General features: G+C 41.1%; 1 protein-coding gene across 17 annotated transcripts in view; it reads left to right on the forward strand.

Annotated features, from left to right (window-relative positions):
* SNX29 (sorting nexin 29) overlaps window positions 1-18,567 on the forward strand; it is a 662,332-nt gene that overhangs the window by 365,006 nt on the left and 278,759 nt on the right. For all 17 annotated transcript variants that reach the window (XR_002787578.2, XR_010323633.1, XR_010323635.1 and 14 more), the window contains one exon: window positions 7,389-7,495. Coding sequence is in view for 12 of the 17 variants with exons in the window: in XM_064295605.1 (XP_064151675.1) it covers window positions 7,389-7,495 (107 nt within the window). In the remaining 5 variants the exon portion in view is untranslated. The remainder of the gene's footprint in view (window positions 1-7,388; window positions 7,496-18,567) is intronic.

The raw sequence follows: 18,567 nt of genomic DNA on the forward strand, positions 1-18,567 counted from the left end.
GTAGCCTGGCTGCTCTGGGAGCCCGTACCCACTGACTTACTCTCTCTGTTTAAAAAAATAACAGCTTTATTAAGGTGTAATTCACATACCATACAATTTACCCTTTAAAGTGTATAATTCAGTGGTTTTTAGTATATTCACAAAGTTGTACAACCATCACCACTATCTAATTGCAGAACATTTTCATCACCCCACCCCCCCACCCCCCAAAAAAACCCCATACCATCAGCATTAACTCCCCATTCCTTCTGCCCTCGAGCCATTGACAACCACTCATCTACTTTGTCCTCTATGGATTTGCCTATTTCTTATATTTCATATAAATGGAATCATGTAATATGTGGCCTTTAATGTCTGGCTTCTTTCACATAGCTTAATGTGAATGTCGTAGCAAGTATCAGGGCTTCATTCCTTTTTCTAGTTGAGAAATACTCACTTGTATTGAGAGACCACATTAGGTGTACTTCTTTGTCCACTGATGGACATTTGGGTTGTTCCCACTTTCGTTATTATGAGTAATTTTTGACTCACTTTTGTGATAGAACCCCCTTTTCTTGGTTCCTGTGTCATCTTCTTCCCAAATTTCTGCCCTCCTTTTAGTGGAAGGTAAATTTTTGAGAGGTTGCAATTCTGGAAAAAAACAAACAAAAAAAATCTTCATTTTACTTTACATGGTTTGACCTGGTATAGAATTCTCTAGGTTGGAAACTACCTTCGGGATGTTGAAGGTGTTATTCCAATGTCCAGTAGCTTCCAATATTGCTATTTAGAAGTCCTATGCCATTCTAATTTTTGATCCTTTATATAAATTCTGCTTCTACCCTAGAAGTTTCAGCCTCTTCTCTTTGTCCTCGTGTTCTAAAATTTCACTGCGAAGGTGCCTCAGAGTGGATTTGTGTTGTTCATTGTACTAACTACTAATTGAACTCTTGCGATCTTGACACTTCTCTCTGTCATTTCTGGGACATTTCTTGAATCTTTGATTTCCTCTTTTTTGTGTTTCTTTTTTCTCCCTGGAGCTCTTCTCATTTGAACTTGTGGTTATTTTCCATTTGCTCTATTTTCTGGAAATTTCCCTCATATCCAGTGTTTTATTTCTTTATCATAGTTTTGCTTTCCAAAAGATTTTTCCTCCAAGTTGCTTTTCTCTGTTTTTTATGGTTCTTATATTTCATCTTAGATGCTCGTCTCAAGTGTAAGGTAATTTCTGGCTGTCAGAGGATGGTGCAGGACTGGGCAGTGTTTTGTCTGTTGTACATAGGGTCACTGTGAGTCAGAGCTGACTCACTGGCACCTAGCAACAACAACTCAGATGTAGAAGTGGGGTACTAAAAAGCTGACAGAAGCTCTGTGAACATTTACTGTGGGTTTCTTGGTGGGTAATTGTCTTAGTTATCTAGTGCTGCTATAACAGAAATACCACAAATGGGTGGTTTTAACAAAGAGAATTTATTTTCTTACAGTAAAGTAGGTTAGAAGTCCAAGTTTAGGACATCAGCTCCAGAGGAAGGCTTTTTCTTTCTGTCAGCCCCAGAGGAAGGTCCATCTCATCAATCGTCCTCTGGTCAAGAAGCTTCTCAGCGCAGGAACCTTAGATCCAAAGGACACACTCTGCTCCCAGTATTGCTTTCTTGGTGCCATGAGGTCCCCACTCTCTGCTCACTTCCCTTTCCTTTTATCTCTTGTAAGATAAAAGGTGGTGCAGGCCACACCCCAGGGAAACTCCCCCACAGGTTATAGTCTACCTTAATCCTCTTTAACATAATCTAATCTTGCCTCAATAACCACAGGCAGATTTTAAGATTTACAACACATAGGAAAATTACAATCACAGAGTGGAGGACAACCACACAACACTGGCAGTCATGACCTAACCCAGTTGACACCTGTTTAGGGAGGACACGGCTCAATCCATGACAGTAATCTGGCTGTCATTTCACTGGAGATCCCCATAAGTAGGTCCTTTGTCCTGGGCTGGTCATATTCTCCAGAGAGTACTTTTCTAGGCTCCTGCATGGAGATGTCTGTTGGAGGTCTGCTGTTCTAGGAATCCAGGAGGGGGAAGAACCTTAAAAGTTCAGGCTGTAGTATTTTTATCTCCCTATTTTTGATACCCCTACCTTTAACCATCTGGTGAGGTCCATGTGTATAGTTGCTGTTTATGTTGCTAAAAGAAGGTATTTCCAATGAAGAAGTCATTGGCCTTGCAAAATTCTATCATTCGATCTCCGGCATGGTTCCTATCACCAAGGCCATATTTTCCAACTACTGATCCTTCTTCGTTTCCAACTTTTGCATTCCAATCGCCAGTAATTGTCAATGCATCTTGATTGCATGTTTGATCAATTTCAGACTGCAGCAGCTGATAAAAATCTTCTATTTCTTCATCTTTGGCCATAGTGGTTGGCGTGTAAATTTGAATAGTAGTTGTATTAACTGATCTTCCTTGTAGGCGTGTGGATATTATCCTATCACTGACAGCATTGTACTTCAGGGTAGATCTTGAAACGTTCTTTTTGACGATGAATGTGACACCATTCCTCTTCAAGTTGTCATTCCCAGCATAGTAGACTATATGATTGTCCAATTCAAAATGGCCAATACCAGTCCATTTCAGCTCACTAATGCCTAGGATATCGATGTGTATGCATTCCATTTCATTTTTGATGATTTCCAGTTTTCCTAGATTCATACTTCCTACATTCCAGGTTCTGATTATTAATGGATGCTTGCAGCTGTTTCTTCTCATTTTGAGTCGTGCCACATCAGCAAATGAAGGTCCCAAAAGCTTTACTCCATCCACATCATTAAGGTCGACTCTACTTTGAGGAGGCAGCTCTTCCCCAGTCACCTTTTGAGTGCCTTCCAACCTGGGGGGCTCATCTTCTAGCACTATATCAGACAACATTCTGCTGCTATTCCTAAGGTTTTCACTGGCTAATACTTTTCAGAAGTAGACTGCCGGGTCCTTCTTCCTAGTCTGTCTTTCACCAACATAAACGGCGACTATACACATGGACCTCGCCAGATGGAACACACAGAAATCAAATTGACTATATGTGTGGAAAGAGACGATGGAAAAGCTCAATATCATCAGTCAGAACAAGGCCAGGGGCCAACTGTGGAACAGACCATCAATTGCTCATATGCAAGATAAAGGTGAAAGTGAAGAAAATCAGAACAAGTCCACGAGAGCCAAAATATGACCTTTAGACCTTTAGTACAAGCCACCTGAATTTAGAGACCATCTGAAGAATAGATTTGATGCATTGAACACTAATGACTGAAGACCAGACGAGTTGTGGAATGACATCAAGGACATCATTCATGAAGAACGCAAGAGGTCATTGAAAAGACAGGAAAGAAAGAAAAGACCAAGATAGATGTCAGGGGAGACTTTGGAAACTTGCTTTTGAACGTCGAGCAGCTAAAGCAAAAGGAAGAATTGATGAAGTAAAAGAACTGAACAGAAGATATCAAAGGGCTGCTCGAGAAGACAAAGTAAAGTATTATAATGACATGTGCAAAGAGCTGGAGATGGAAAACCAAAAGGGAAGAACACACTCAACATTTCTCAAGCTGAAAGAACTGAAGAAAAAATTTCAAGCCTCGAGTTGCAGTAGTGAAGGATTCTATGGGGAAAATATTAAATGACGCAGGAATCATCAAAAGAAGATGGAAGGAATACATGGAGTCATTACACCAAAAAGAATTAGTCAATATTCAGCCATTTCAAGAGGTGGCATATGATCAGGAATGGATGGTACTGAAGGACGAAGTCCAAGTTGCCCTGAAGGCATTGGTGAAAAACAAGCCTTCAGGAATTGGTAGAATATCAATTGAGATGTTTCAACAAACAGATGAAGCGCTGGAGGTGCTCACTTGTCTATGCCAAGAAATATGGACGACAGCTTCCTGGCCAACTGACTGAAGAGATCCATATTTATGCCTAGTCCCAAGAAGGGTGATCCAACTGAATGTGGGAATTATAGAACAATATCATTAATATCACACACAAGCAAAATTTTGCTGAAGATCTTTCAAAAACGGCTGCAGCATGATATCGACAGGGAGCTGCCAGAAATTCAGGCCGGTTTCAGAAGAGGATGTGGAACCAGGGATATCATTGCTGATGTCGGATGGATCCTGGCTGAAAGCAGAGAATACCAGAAGGATGTTTACCTGTGTTCTATTGAGTCCTCAAAGGCATTTGACTGTGTGGATCATAACAAATTATGGATAATCTTGCGAAGAATGGGAATTCCAGAACACTTAATTGTGCTCATGAGGATCCTTTACATAGATCAAGAGGCAGTTGTTTGGACAGAACAAAGGGATAGTGATTGGTTTAAAGTCAGGAAAGGTGTGTGTCAGGTTTGTATTCTTTTACCACACCTATTCGATCTGTATTCTGAGCAAATAATGGGAGAAGCTGGACTATATGAAGAAGAACGGGGCATCAGGATTGGAGGAAGACTCATTAACAGCCTGTATTATGCAGATGACACAGCCTTGCTTGCTGAAAGTGAAGAGGACTTGAAGCACTTACTAATGAAGATCAAAGACCACAGCCTTCAGTATGGATTGCACCTCAACATAAAGAAAACAAAAATCCTCACAACTGGACCAATGAGCAACATCAAGATAAACGTAGAAAAGATTGAAGTTGTCAAGGATTTCATTTTACTTGGATCCACAATCAACAGCCATGGAAGTAGCTGTCAAGAAATCAAAAGACGCGTTGCATTGGGTAAACCTGCTGCAAAGGACCTCTTTAAAATGTTGAAGAGCAAAGATGTCACCTTGAAGACTAAGGTGCGCCTGACCTAAGCCATGGTATTTTCAGTCACATCACGTGCATGTGAAAAGCTGGACAATGAATAAGGAAGACCGAAGAGGAATTGACACCTTTGAATTGTGGTGTTGGCGAAGAATATTGAATATAGCATGGACTGCCAAAAGAACAAATAAATCTGTCTTGGAAGAAGTACAACAAGAATGCTCCTTAGAAGCAAGGATGGCGAGACTGCATCTTACATACTTTGGACATATTGTCAGGAGGGGTCAGTCCCTGGAGAAGGACATTGTGCTTGGCATAGTACAAGGTCAGCGGAAAAGAGGAAAACCCTCGACAAGGTGGATTGACACAGTGGCTGCAACAATGAGTTCAAGCACAACAACGATTGTAAGGATGGCTTATGACTGGGCAGTGTTTGGTTCTGTTGTGCATAGGGTCGCTATGAGTCGGAACCGACTCGACGGCACCTAACAACAACAACAACAACAACACATCTTTAACTGGTTCAGATCTCCATTTTACCTTCTCTAGAGAACAAACCACCAGTCTTATGCCAATTGCTTCTTATGAAGGCTTTTTATCTGTTCTTTTGATTTTTAGCCTCACGTTAAGTCCCTACTTCCAAAGGGTTCTTGTGCTAGCACTTTCTCCTCCTTTTGCGAGCTGTTCCATTTTTATCAGTTTGTGCTCACTTCCAGCTAAGAATCAGGTTTCCCCAGGTCTATCAAGTTAGTTGTCAGCTATCTACCTGCTTCTCAGCTTCTAAATTTTTGTTGTTTATTTCCTTTCCCATATTCTTTATTTTTAAGGGTGATGTCTTTAGGAAGATGTTTTTTTTTAATTGGCATTTTAAGGAATTTTGAGAGGGTGTGAATATAAATTAATGTGTTAAGTCTGTGATCTTTAACTGGAAAGTTCACTTTAATTTTTTTCTTTACTTATTTCAGGTTATTGATTGTTATTGAGTTGCTCCCTACAGAAGTGGCTGGAAGCAAGTCACCACTCGGAGAGAAACAACTTTGGCCTTCATTCCAGCATGTTCTATACTATCACTTGGGGGCCATGTTGCCACAAAGAGCCCTGACTACTTGTGGCTTAATGGAGGCTTAGCCACAGGACAGGAGCTTAAGCTCCCCAGCCAGTTCTGAGGGAGTGATTCCTATTTTTGCTCAGCCTTTCCCCACTTTCACTCTTTCCCTCTGCCTCACTGAAGTTCACTCTACCTTGTCTCTCAAATCCCGGCCCCTGGAGGGCTAGCTTTTGATCCTTGTTTTCCTTGATTTGCCTCATTGCCATCTCATTACAGCTGATAGGGGTAACCAGGAGTTTCCTCTCCTAGAACATGTGGAAACTACGTCTGTCTGGTAGTTAGTAGTTAGATGATGCTTGATTGGAGACTTGGGGCTTTATGCATACACTTATAGCACACCCCTGGATCTTTTTCATAACCACCGGTATAGGAGTTCTTTCCTATTCTCAGAACAGTCCCAAGTTAACTTGGAACTATCTGGCATACTCCCAGTTTTCCTTTATTTGCTTTTTCCTGCAAAGTAGACATATATGGGAATGTTTTTAATAGTAGAAACAATATCCATAGGTATCTGCTGCGCTAATTCTTGCTCTGATCTGGTAGCCAGTCTCTCTTTAAGATGTCCTTGCCCTGCTATTATATGTGGGTTTTCGAGCTTTTCTGGAAGTTGCCTTGCTCGTCATCCTCAGTATTGTTTACAAATGCCAGTTCTTAGTGGTTCTGCGTACAATATGACCCCACTACCATTTTACATCAGGCTGTGGTAGGCCTTACCTTGAAACCAGTTGCTGTTGAGTTGACTTCAACTCACAGTGACCCCATATGTATTAGAGTAGAAATGCACGCCATAGAGTTTTCAATTGCTGATTTTTTGGAAGCAGATCACCAGACATTTCTTTCAAGATGCCTCTGGTGGGCTTGAACCTCCAACTTTTCAATTAGCAGCCAAGCATGTTAACCATTTGTACCACCCAGGGACTGCAGGCATTGCCTTAGTGCATTACTTTTTTTCCTGGAGAAAAGGAAATCTGGCCAGGATGAGAAGATGGAACTGTAGCCTCTTGACAAAGCATCATCTGTTTTCTTCCATAGGCAAGATAGTGGCAAGCTTACTCCACAGACTCTGTGCATCTGTCTCCCTGACGTTTTTTACACAACTCATCCTTCACATTATTGTACTTGGTGGAAGTGTTGCACTAATTAGTAACTATTTTTGTTTTGTTTTTCCTTATAAAGACCTTTCTCACTCGAGAAGCCATTTGGAAAAGAAGGATTTTTTAATTTTTTAATAGAGAGATAATTTTTGATTACTGTTAATATATTTGGAGCCCTGGTGGTGCAGTGGTTAAGCGCTTGGCCGCTAACCTGAAGGTCGGCGGTTTGAACCCATCAGCCACTGTGCAGGGGAAAGATGTGACAATCTGCTTCTGTAAAGATTACAACCTTGGAAACTCTATGGGGCAGTTCTGCTCTGTCCTGTAGGGTGGGAATTGACTTCAGTGGCAGTGGGTTTTGGAGTTTTGGTTAAAATATTCATGGAGTGTCTTTCTTTTCCTAAAGTTGTACCACATCTTTGGAATGGTGATGGAGAAGTTACAGTCACCGACCAGAAGCCGGGAGAAGTAGCGGAAGAACTAGCAAGCTCATATGAAAGAAAGCTCATAGAGGTAAGGCGGCAGTATCTGCGAATCTGTGGTCCACATGTCCGCTGCTCTGGCCTTTGAGGCTTTCCAGAAGCAGGCCCCACCTACTGAAACAGAGGCTTTAGGAAAGCAGCCAATCAGACACTACCTTCCTCCCCTCAAACAAAACCAAACACCTGCAAATCACTGTGCCTGATAAATAAAAGTAAGCTGGCTTTTGAAAATAATTGTTTAATTTCTGGCCCTTACGAGCAGGGAAATAAGAGAACACATAAAATGTAATGTTTAAAAATAAAACAAACGTAACCTCAGATTTGAAGAATATTAAAGATAGAGAATTTTCTATATAACTTTGTGCTGGTAAATTTGAAAATATGAATGAGATGGACAATTTTCTAGGATAACATTCATTATTAAAATTAATTGAAGATGAGGCAGACTGCCTGAATGGATGAAAAACAGTGGGAGAAAGTTATGACAGTAATTAAAGAACAACTTCCCTAGAATTTAGCAACCCCAGGTGGTTTCTTGGGTGATTTCCAGGGACGCTTTCAAGTCTTTCACTCTTTATACTTATTTAAAGCATTTTTAGGTATATCTCTTTCTTTTGAAGCGTTTTTAAATACATCTCTATCTTGATTTGTTATTTAAAGTGTGCATTCCAAAAAATAACCATTTGCCGTCACGTCAACTTCAGCTTAAGCTTCAGAGTAGAACTGTGCTCCTCAGGATTTTCAGTGGCGATTTTTCAGAAGTAGATCGCTAGGCCTTTCTTCTGAAGCTCATCTCCGTAGATCTGAACCAACAGCCTTTTGGTAGTAGCTGAATGCATAACTGTTTGTGCCACCCACGGCAACTAAAGTGTGCATTACCTTGATACAAAAAGCCTGACAAAAATAGAAGAAAAAAAACTATAAAGTAGTCACATTTGTTCATAGATGCTTAGAAATTTTAGAAAAATATCACCCAATCAAATTCAGTTGCACATCAAAGGCATGATGCACATAAAAAGTAGGTATCGTTTTAGGATTTTAATGTTAGGAAAGTCATCCATGTAAATTATCTTGTTAATAGGTCCAAATAGAAAAACCAAATGTTTATCTTCATTGGTACTAAAAACCATTTTTTAACATTCATCAACAATATCTGATAAAAAAAATTCTGGATAAATCAGGAACTAAAGGTACTTCTTTGACATGATAATATATTTTTTAATTCTTATTGTGCTTTAAGTGAAAGTTTATAAAGCAATTCGGTCTCTCATACAAAAACTTACATACACCTTGCTATGAACTCCTCCCCCACGTGCCTATCAGTTTGTCGTACTGTGGGGGCTCGTGTGTTGCTGTGATGCTGGAAGCTATGCCACCAGTATTCAGATACGAGCAGGGTCACCCATGGAAGACAGGTTTCAGCTGAGCTTCCAGACTAAGACAGACTAGGAAGGAGGACCCGGCAGTACTTCTGAAAAGCATTAGCCAGTGAAAACCTTAGGAATAGCAGTGGAACATTGTCTGATATAGTGCTGGAAGATGAGCCCCCCAGGTTGGAAGGCACTCAAAAGATGACTGGGGAAGAGCTGCCTCCTCAAAGTAGAGTCGACCTTAATGACGTGGATGGAGTAAAGCTTTTGGGACCTTCATTTGCTGATGTGGCACGACTCAAAATGAGAAGAAACAGCTGCAAACATCCATTAATAATCAGAACCTGGAATGTACGAAGTATGAATCTAGGAAAATTAGAAATCATCAAAAATGAAATGGAATGCATACACATCGATATCCTAGGCATTAGTGAGCTGAAATGGACTGGTATTGGCCATTTTGAATTGGACAATTATGTAGTCTACTATGCTGGGAATGACAACTTAAAGAGGAATGGTGTCGCATTCCTTGTCAAAAAGAACTTTTCAAGATCTATCCTGAAGTACAATGCTGTCAGTGATAGGATAATATTCATACACCTACAAGGAAGATCAGTTAATACAACTACTGTTCAAATTTACACACCAACCACTATGGCCAAAGATGAAGAAATAGAAGATTTTTATCAGCTGCTGCATTCTGAAATTGATCGAACATGCAATGAAGATGCATTGATAATTACTGGCAATTGGAATGCGAAAGTTGGAAACGAAGAAGGATCAGTAGTTGGAAAATATGGCCTTGGTGATAGAAACAATGCCGGAGATCGAATGATAGAATTTTGCAAGACCAACGACTTCTTCATTGCAAATACCTTCTTTCACCAACATAAATGGTGGCTATACACATGGACCTTGCCAGATGGATCGCACAGAAATCAAACTGACTACATGTGTGGAAAGACATGATGGAAGAGCTCAATATCATCAGTCAGAACAAGGCCAGGGGCCGACTGTGGAACAGACCATCAGTTGCTCATATGCAGGTTCAAGCTGAAACTGAAGAAAATCAGAACAAATCCACGAGAGCCAAAATATGACCTTGAGTATATCCCACCTGAATTTAGAGATCATCTGAGGAATAGATTTGATGCATCAAACAGTAGTGATGGAAGACCAGACAAGTTGTGGAATGACATCAAGGACATCATCCATGAAGAAAGCAAGAGGTCACTGAAAAGACAGGAAAGAAAGAAAAGACCAAGATGGATGTCAGAGGAGACTCTGAAGCTTGCTCTTGAACGTCGAGCAGCTAAAGCAAAAGGAAGAATTGATGAAGTAAAAGAACTGAACAGGAGATATCAAAGGACGGCTCGAGAAGACGAAGTAAAGTATTATAATGACATGTGCAAAGAGCTGGAGATGGAAAACCAAAAGGGAAGAACACGCTTGGTGTTTCTCAAGCTGAAAGAACTGAAGAAAAAAATTCAAGACTTGAGTTGGAATAGTGAAGGATTCCATGGGGAAAATATTAAACAATGCAGGAATCATCAAAAGAAGATGGAAGGAATAAACAGAGTCATTATACCAAAAAGAATTAGTCGATATTCAACCATTTCAAGAGGTGGCATACGATCAGGAACGGATGGTACTGAAGGAAGAAGTCCAAGCTGCTCGAAGGCATTGGTGAAAAACAAGGCTCCAAGAATTGATGGAATATCAATTGAGATGTTTCAAGAAACAGATGCAGCGCCGGAGATGCTTACTCATCTATGCCAAGAAATATGGAAGACAGCTTCCTGGCCACCTGACTGGAAGAGATCCATACTTACGCCTATTCCCAAGAAGGGTGATCCAAACGAATGTGGAAATTATAGAACAATATCATTAATATCACACACAAGCAAGATTTTGCTGAAGATCATTCAAAAATGGCTGCAGCACTATATCGACAGGGAGCTGCCAGAAATTCAGGTCGGTTTCAGAAGAGGACGTGGAACCAGGGATATCATTGCTGATGTCAGATGGATCCTGGCTGAAAGCAGAGAATACCAGAAGGATGTTTACCTGTGTTCTATTGAGTCCTCAAAGGCATTCGACTGTGTGGATCATAACAAATTATGGATAACCTTGCGAAGAATGGGAATTCCAGAACACTTAATTGTGCTCATGAGGATCCTTTACATAGATCAAGAGGCAGTTGTTTGGACAGAACAAGGGGATAGTGATTGGTTTAAAGTCAGGAAAGGTGTGCGTCAGGGTTGTATTCTTTCACCACACCTATTCAATCTGTATTCTGAGCAAATAATGGGAGAAGCTGGACTATATGAAGAAGAATGGGACATCAGGATTGGAGGAAGACTCATTAACAGCCTGTATTATGCAGATGACACAACCTTGCTTGCTGAAAGTGAAGAGGGCTTGAAGCACTTACTAATAAAGATCAAAGACCACAGCCTTCAGTATGGATTGCACCTCAACATAAAGAAAACAAAAATCCTCACAACTGGACCAATGAGCAATATCATTATAAACGTAGAAAAGATTGAAGTTGTCAAGGATTTCATTTTACTTGGATCCACCATCAACAGCCATGGAAGCAGCAGTCAAGAAATCAAAAGATGCATTGTGTCGGGCAAATCTGCTGCAAAGGACCTCTTCAAAGTGTTGAAGAGCAAAGATGTCACCTTGAAGACTAAGGTGCGCCTGACCCAAGCCATGGTATTTTCAGTCACATCGTATACATGTGAACGCTGGACAATGAATAAGGAAGACTGAAGAAGAGTTGACGCCTTTGAATTGTGGTTTTGGCAAAGAATATTGAATATAGCATGGACTGCCAAAAGAATGAACAAATCTGTCTTGGAAGAAGTGCGGCCAGAATGCTCCTTAGAGGCAAGGATGGTGAGACTGTGTCTTACACACTTTGGACGTGTTGTCAGGAGGGATCAGCCCCTGGAGAAGGACATCATGCCTGGCAGAGTACAAGGTCAGCGGAAAAGAGGAAGACCGTCAATGAGGTGGATTGACCCAGCGGCTGCAACAATGAGTTCAAGCATAACAACGATTGTAAGGATGGCGCAGGACCGGGCAGTATTTGGTTCTGTTGTGCATAGGGTTGCTATGAGTCGGAACCGACTCGATGGCACCTAACAACAACAACAACATGTACTCCTAGTTGCTCGCCCTCTAATGACACAGCATACTCCTTCCCCACACTCTATTTTCGTGTCCATTCGGCCAGCTTCTGACCGCCTGTGCCCTCTCATCTCCTCTCCAGACAGGAGGTGTCCAGACACTCTCGTGTGTCTACTTGATCCAAGAAAGCTCACTCTTCACCAGTGTCATTTTCTATCTCATAGTCCAGTCTCAGTCCTTCTAGTCTTAGTCAGAGCATTAAGTCTGGTCTTTTTGCGAGAATTTGAGGTCTGCATCCCACTGCTCTCCAGCTCCCTCAGGGGTTCTCTGTTGTGTTCCCTGTCAGGGAGGTCATGGGTTGTAGTTGGGCACCATCTAGTTCTTCTGGTCTCAGGCTGATACAGTCTGTTGTTTATGTGGCCCTTTTTGTCTCTTGGGTGCATAATTATCTTGTGTCTTTGGTGTTCTTTGTTCTCTTTTGCTCTAAGTGGGTTGAGACCAATTGATGGATTTTAGATGGCTGCTTGCTAGCATTTAAGACTCCAGATGCCACTCTCCAAAGTGGGATGCAGAATGTTTTCTTAATGGATTTTATTATGCCAGTTGACTTAGATGTCCCCTGAAACCATTGTCCTTAAACCCCCGCCCCTGCTACATTGACCTTCGAAATGTAGAATTTATTCAGGAAAGTTCTTTGCTTTTGGTTTAGTCCAGTTGTGCTGACATTTCCTGTATTGTGTGTTGTCTTTCCCTTCATGTAAAATAGTTCTTATCTACTATCTAATTAGTGAAAACCCCTCTCCCTTCTTCGCTCCCTTCCCACTCTTGTAACTGTCAAAGAATATTTTCTTCTCTGTTTAAACTATTTTTCAAGTTCTTATAATAGTGGTCTCATACAATATTTGTCCTTTTACAACTGACTAATTTCACTCAGCAAAATTTTTTCCAGATTCCTCCGTGTTATGAAATGTTTCACGGATTCGTCATTGTTCTTTATCGATGTGTAGTATTCCATTGTGTGAATATACCATAATTTATTTATCCACCTGTTGATGGGCACCTTGGTTGCTTCCATCTATTTGCTATTGTAAACAGTGCTGCAGTGAACATGGGTGTGCATTTATCTGTTCATGTAAAGGCTCTTATTTCTCCAGGATATATTCCAAGGAGTGGGATTGCTGCATCGTATGGTAGTTCTATTTCTAGCTTTTGAAGGAAGCACCAAATCGATTTCTAAAGTGGTTGTACCATTTTGCATTCCCACCAGCAGTTTATAAGTGTTCCATTCTCCCCATATCCTCTCCAACATTTATTATTTTGTGTTTTTTTGGATTAATGCCAGCCTTGTTGGAGAGTGATAGAATCTCATTGTAGTTTTGATTTGCATTTCTCTAATGGCTAATGATCATGAGCATTTCCTCATGTATCTGTTAGCTCTCTGAATGTCTTCTTTAGTGAAGTTCCTATTCATATCTTTTGCCCATTTTTTTCATTGTGGTATTCGACATCATAATTTTTTATCAGAAACTATTAATTATCACCATACTCAGTGGTAAAGCTGGAAGACTATATGGTGTGTGTATGTTGTGTTGGTGTTACAAGTCATAGATGTATGTACATACACACACATACATGTACAAAATATAAATATACTTTCAGTATTTCCTACGTCTTGTACAGCTGTGTAAATTTTGTTTTTGTGATGAATATACACCTGACCTGGAGAGCCGGTTTCAGAGGCAGAGTCCTTTAAAGAAAACCCCTGCCCTCATGGTTCAGGCTTCCATTCTCGTGGTCTTTTTTATCTGATTCCTAAATGAACTCCAAAGAAGGGAGGTGACTTCAGAAGCAACGTAAGTTCGAATGTAAATAAACTCAAGGGAAGGCACACTGAGTTTTTAGCAAACAGAGCGGTAGGGAAGAGTTAAAAACCAAATGGAAAGTTTTGGAAACTGGAGGGAATGTCTGGCTCTGCAGGGCCTCTATTCACCACCCTTGAAGGCCTGTTTGGGAGGACTGCCAGGGTGCTTGGCCACCGGTCAATTCCCTGCAGGGGGTGGAGGGGTGGAGAGGGATCGTGGCAACCTGAGCATTTGTCCCTGCTGGTGGACTTGGTTCCTGGAGGGTAAAGACTGTGAACTTTTCATCTCTGTACACTCAGAACCATTTATTTGCAGATAAAACCACAAAAACCCCAAATCCGTTGACATTGAGTTGATTGTGATTCATAGCAACCCTATAGGATGGAGTTGAACTGCCCCGTGGGGTTTCCAAAGAGTGGCTGGTGGATTCGAATTGCCAGCCTTTTGGTTAGCAGCCATACTCTTAACCTCTGTGCCACCATGTCTCCTGTTGGTAGGTAGTTCGTGCTAAATAACCCTTGAATGTAAGTATTTTTAAGGTTTCCTAAGGACAGGGATGTCTCTGGTTGAATGAATGAAGGACTAAGGAACTAGAAAGTGTGAAAGAGTTTTTCAGCCCAGTGGGTTGAAGGTTCTGTTCCTGGTGGGGAAACCAGGGCAGGGACTTTGTCAGATTTGGTGTAGATTCTAGAAAGAGCCCACTTTCCTGGACAGTAATTCCAAAGACTCTGCTTTCTTTTGCCCAGGAGTGAGCATATGACCTGAGCTAGTAAGTGGAGCTTTAACTACTGACCTGAGTTATACAATCATGGCAGAAAATGCTTGGGAGGCCGTATGTTCAGTTGCAGGATCCTGATAAGATCTCCAGTTGTTTCTTCGTTGACATTTGCCGTAACTGTTCTCATTCTGGTTCTTTCTTGGAGCCTGATTCTCCCACTTTTTAGCTAGGTTAGAATCTGTTTCTGTCGCTTACAGCCAAAGAACCCTAACTCATATGAACCTTTCTATATGGTGTATGATTAAAAAAAAAAAAAACCAGTGCCTTAGAGTCAATTCCAATGCCTAGCGACCCTATAGGACAGGGTAGAACTGCCCCATAGGGTTGACAAGGAGCGGCTAGTGGATTCAAGCTGTCGAGCTTTTGGTTAGCAGCCAAACGGTTAACCGCTATGACACCAGGGCCACTGGCATATGATTAGTAGGTATTTCCCTTTACTTCCCCTCCCTCTTGCTGCTTACAAGGGATCACCACCTTTATACTGCCTTCGGACTCTCTGAAGTCTTGTTTACAGCACCGTGTCCTGGTGGTCTGTGCCTCGTACGTGCTGTGTACTTCAATATTACCAGTCCACCCTCTGCAAACAAATCTTTACTTCCCTCCTTACAATAGAGCTTAGCTAGCTGTTGATGGATTCTTCAAATTATAAGATACTTATCATTTACTATATGAGTGTAGTTAATCCCTGAATTTTTGCTCCTGGGTGAAATAAATGGTATATTAGCGGCATTTATTCTCATTATGATGGCAGAATTACTATTAATGGAAAAGTATGCTCAAGCATCATGGTGGTAAAAAATACATTCATAATCGTACACTGTAGATAACTGTGAATGTGATCATCATTTTAATAAAATATGAAAGTTCTTGAAGCAGCCAGGGCCTTGGGAGCAGTTATACTGCCAACACTTGCTTCACAAATTGGTACCAGTGGGTTCCAACACTCTTGACGTATCTGGGAATTATTTTCATGTAAAAGAAGCATATTTTATTTATTAAATAAAATACTGGATTTTGTGTAAGGACTCAGGATAAAGAATACCTTAAATTGATGCTCAAAATTAAAAGTGTGATGTGAGGCTTTTTTTTTTTTTTTTAAGCAGATTGAGACTAGGCTCTCACCTTATATAATGGAAAGAAAGTTTGCTGACAAAGTACAAGTGGGCATGCAAGTGTTTTTTTTTTTTTTCTTTATGTTTGAATGAAAACTGGTAAGTGCTCTTAAATAGAGGGGTGGGTGTAATTCCCACTAAAATGTGAATGACTAACAAGGAATTCTTAACATCTTAGAATCTCTCATGTGAAAAGTTGACACATGTAGAAAAGTAGACAGAAGAGTATAATGGGCCTCCCTGGGTTCATCATCCAGCTTTAGCAGTAACTCATGGCCAGTCTTGTTTCATTTATATCCTGTTCTACTCCCATAATAGCCTCTCATAATATTTTGAAGTAAATCGCAGGTTTTATGTGATTTCATTCCTAAGTATTTCAGAATCTATCTCTAAAATATAAGGGCTCTCAGGCAAAATCTAACAACATAACCACTCTACCATTATCACACCTAAAAATGACTTACAAAAGAGGCCCATTTTATTGGTTTGTTAGGGCTTCCATAAAAATGTGCTACGAACTGGGTAGCTTAAAACAACAGAAATTTATTCTCCCACAGTTCCGGAGGCTAGAAGTCCAAACTCAGGGTGCTGGCAGTACCATGCTCTCTGTGAAGGATCTAGGGGAAGATCCTTCTTTCCTGGCTTCTGAGAGCCCAGGTCGTCCTTGGCTTGTTGTAGCATAACTCTTATCTCTGCCTCCGTTTTCACATGACCGTCTTCCCTCCGTGTATCTGTGTCTGTGTCTCCTCTTCTGTTTTTATAAGGACACCAGTCTTATTAGATTAGGGCCTACCCTATTTCAGTATGACTCCATGCTAACTAATTACGTTTGCAAAGACCCTGTATCCAAATAAGGTCACATTCACGGGACTGGGGCCTAGAACTTTTCTCTATCTTTTTGGGAGATACTATTCAACCCATAACACTCACACTAGTCCTAGTGAATCTTAGATTAGAATATCAGGGAGAGGAACTTCTTTAAACAGAAGGCCTTTTAGGTGGTCCCTTGCTTACTCTTTCTCCTTCTCAGTTTACTGAAGAAGGAACCATAGCATCTAATTTATAAAAGATGGCTCAACCCAGGTCTTTTCTGCATCTCAAATCTGCCCTTTGCTTGGCTTTATATGATGATTCAAATTACTACCAAACATAGCCATATCACCAGTCCAGCTACACAGGCCCTTGGAAATGTAGGAATCTGGGGGCAAGGAGGGGTAACTACAGCCTTCCAGTTTTCACAAGTGTTAATGAGTTTCCGGGTCCCCAGTGTGCCCTTGTGCTTGACTAAACTAGTCCCCAGCGAAGGTCCCTGATGAGGAGGCGGCTGTACTGCACAGGTCGTGCCATGTGTTTTTTGACTCTTTTTTGGTAGATGTAAAATGTGGAAGGCAGGAAAACTTGATTTGTACATACTGGCCAGCCTTACCCTCTCCCAACTTTTTTCCCATCACTATTTTTAAATCTTTTTATTCGGATGCTTCAAATATATTTTAGACAGAAGAGTATAATGAACCTTCATGTTCCCATCATCCAGCTGCGGCAGTTATCTACTCATGCCCAATCTTGCTTTACCTATACACCCTCCTACTTTGCAGCTTCCCATAGTATTTTGAAGCAAATCCCAAGCACATTATTGATTTCATCCCTAATCGGAATATATCTGTAAAACGTAAAAAACAAAACAAAACAAAACCAAGCCTGTTGCCGTCGAGTCAATTCCAACTCATAGGACCCTATAAGACATGGTAGAACTGCCCCCATAGAGTTTCCAAGGAGCACCTGCTGGATTTGAACTGCCGGCCCTTTGGTTAGCAGCTGTAGCTCTTAACTACTATGCCACCAGGGTTTTCCACGTAAAACAGAAGGACTCTTAAAATGAACAAACATAACCTCAGTACTGCACCTAAAAAATTGGCAATAATTTCTCAATATCATCCAGTATCTGGTGAGTGTTCAAGTTTCGTTATTTGTGTAAGTATCCAAATAAAGTCCACACATTGCGATTGATTGATTTGTGTCTTAAGTCTCTTTTGACATATATGTTCCCCATTTTATCCCTTCTCTCCCATCTGTCTTGTAAGTTATTAGTCGAAGAAACTGGGTTGTTTTTCCTGCAGAATTTCTTCCGCCCATATTTTGGAGCCCTGGTGGTGCAGTGGTTTAAATGCTAGGCTGCTAATGGAAAGGTTGGCAGCTAGAATCCAACAGCTGCCCCTTGGAAGCCCTATGAGGCAGTTCTACTCTGTCCTATATGGTTGCTCTGAGTTGGAATCAACTCAATGACAGCAGGTTGGTTGGTTGATTATGTGCCTGGTACTTTGTGACCTATTAGGCTTCCGGTGACATTTATTTAAACTAAAGCATCTGCCAAACATCGGTGGTAACGATGGTATAGCAGTTGACGTAAATTGAGAGCTTACTGTGTTTCTAGGCACCGTGTTAACTGTTACATAAATTGTCTAATTTAATGTTCGTTGAATCCTTGCAGTAGATACTGTTGTTGCAGATGAGGAAACTGAGGCTTGGAGCTGATATAGCACTTGCCCCAGGTCCCATGGTTGCGTGTATAGAAGCAGGATTTGACACGGCAGCCTAACTCCAGTCTTTACTTTTTCCCCAACCCTCTGTGTCCAGCTAAAAACAGAAATAGGGCTTTCCTCCCCAGTTAGCTTCAACTTCTAACTTTAAGGGAAGCCAGGGTGGTGCAGGCAGTGACTAGCATGTTAGCTTTTAGCTTGTCATGCCCAAGCATTAAGGATGGCGAATGGAAATAACTTCTAGCTGAGAGACACAGTACTGATGTAAGCACTTGCTGACGTAAGCCAACCCTGCGTGGTTGCTTT

This window comes from Loxodonta africana, chromosome 12, assembly GCF_030014295.1.
Source record: "Loxodonta africana isolate mLoxAfr1 chromosome 12, mLoxAfr1.hap2, whole genome shotgun sequence".
Lineage (NCBI taxonomy): Eukaryota > Metazoa > Chordata > Mammalia > Proboscidea > Elephantidae > Loxodonta > Loxodonta africana.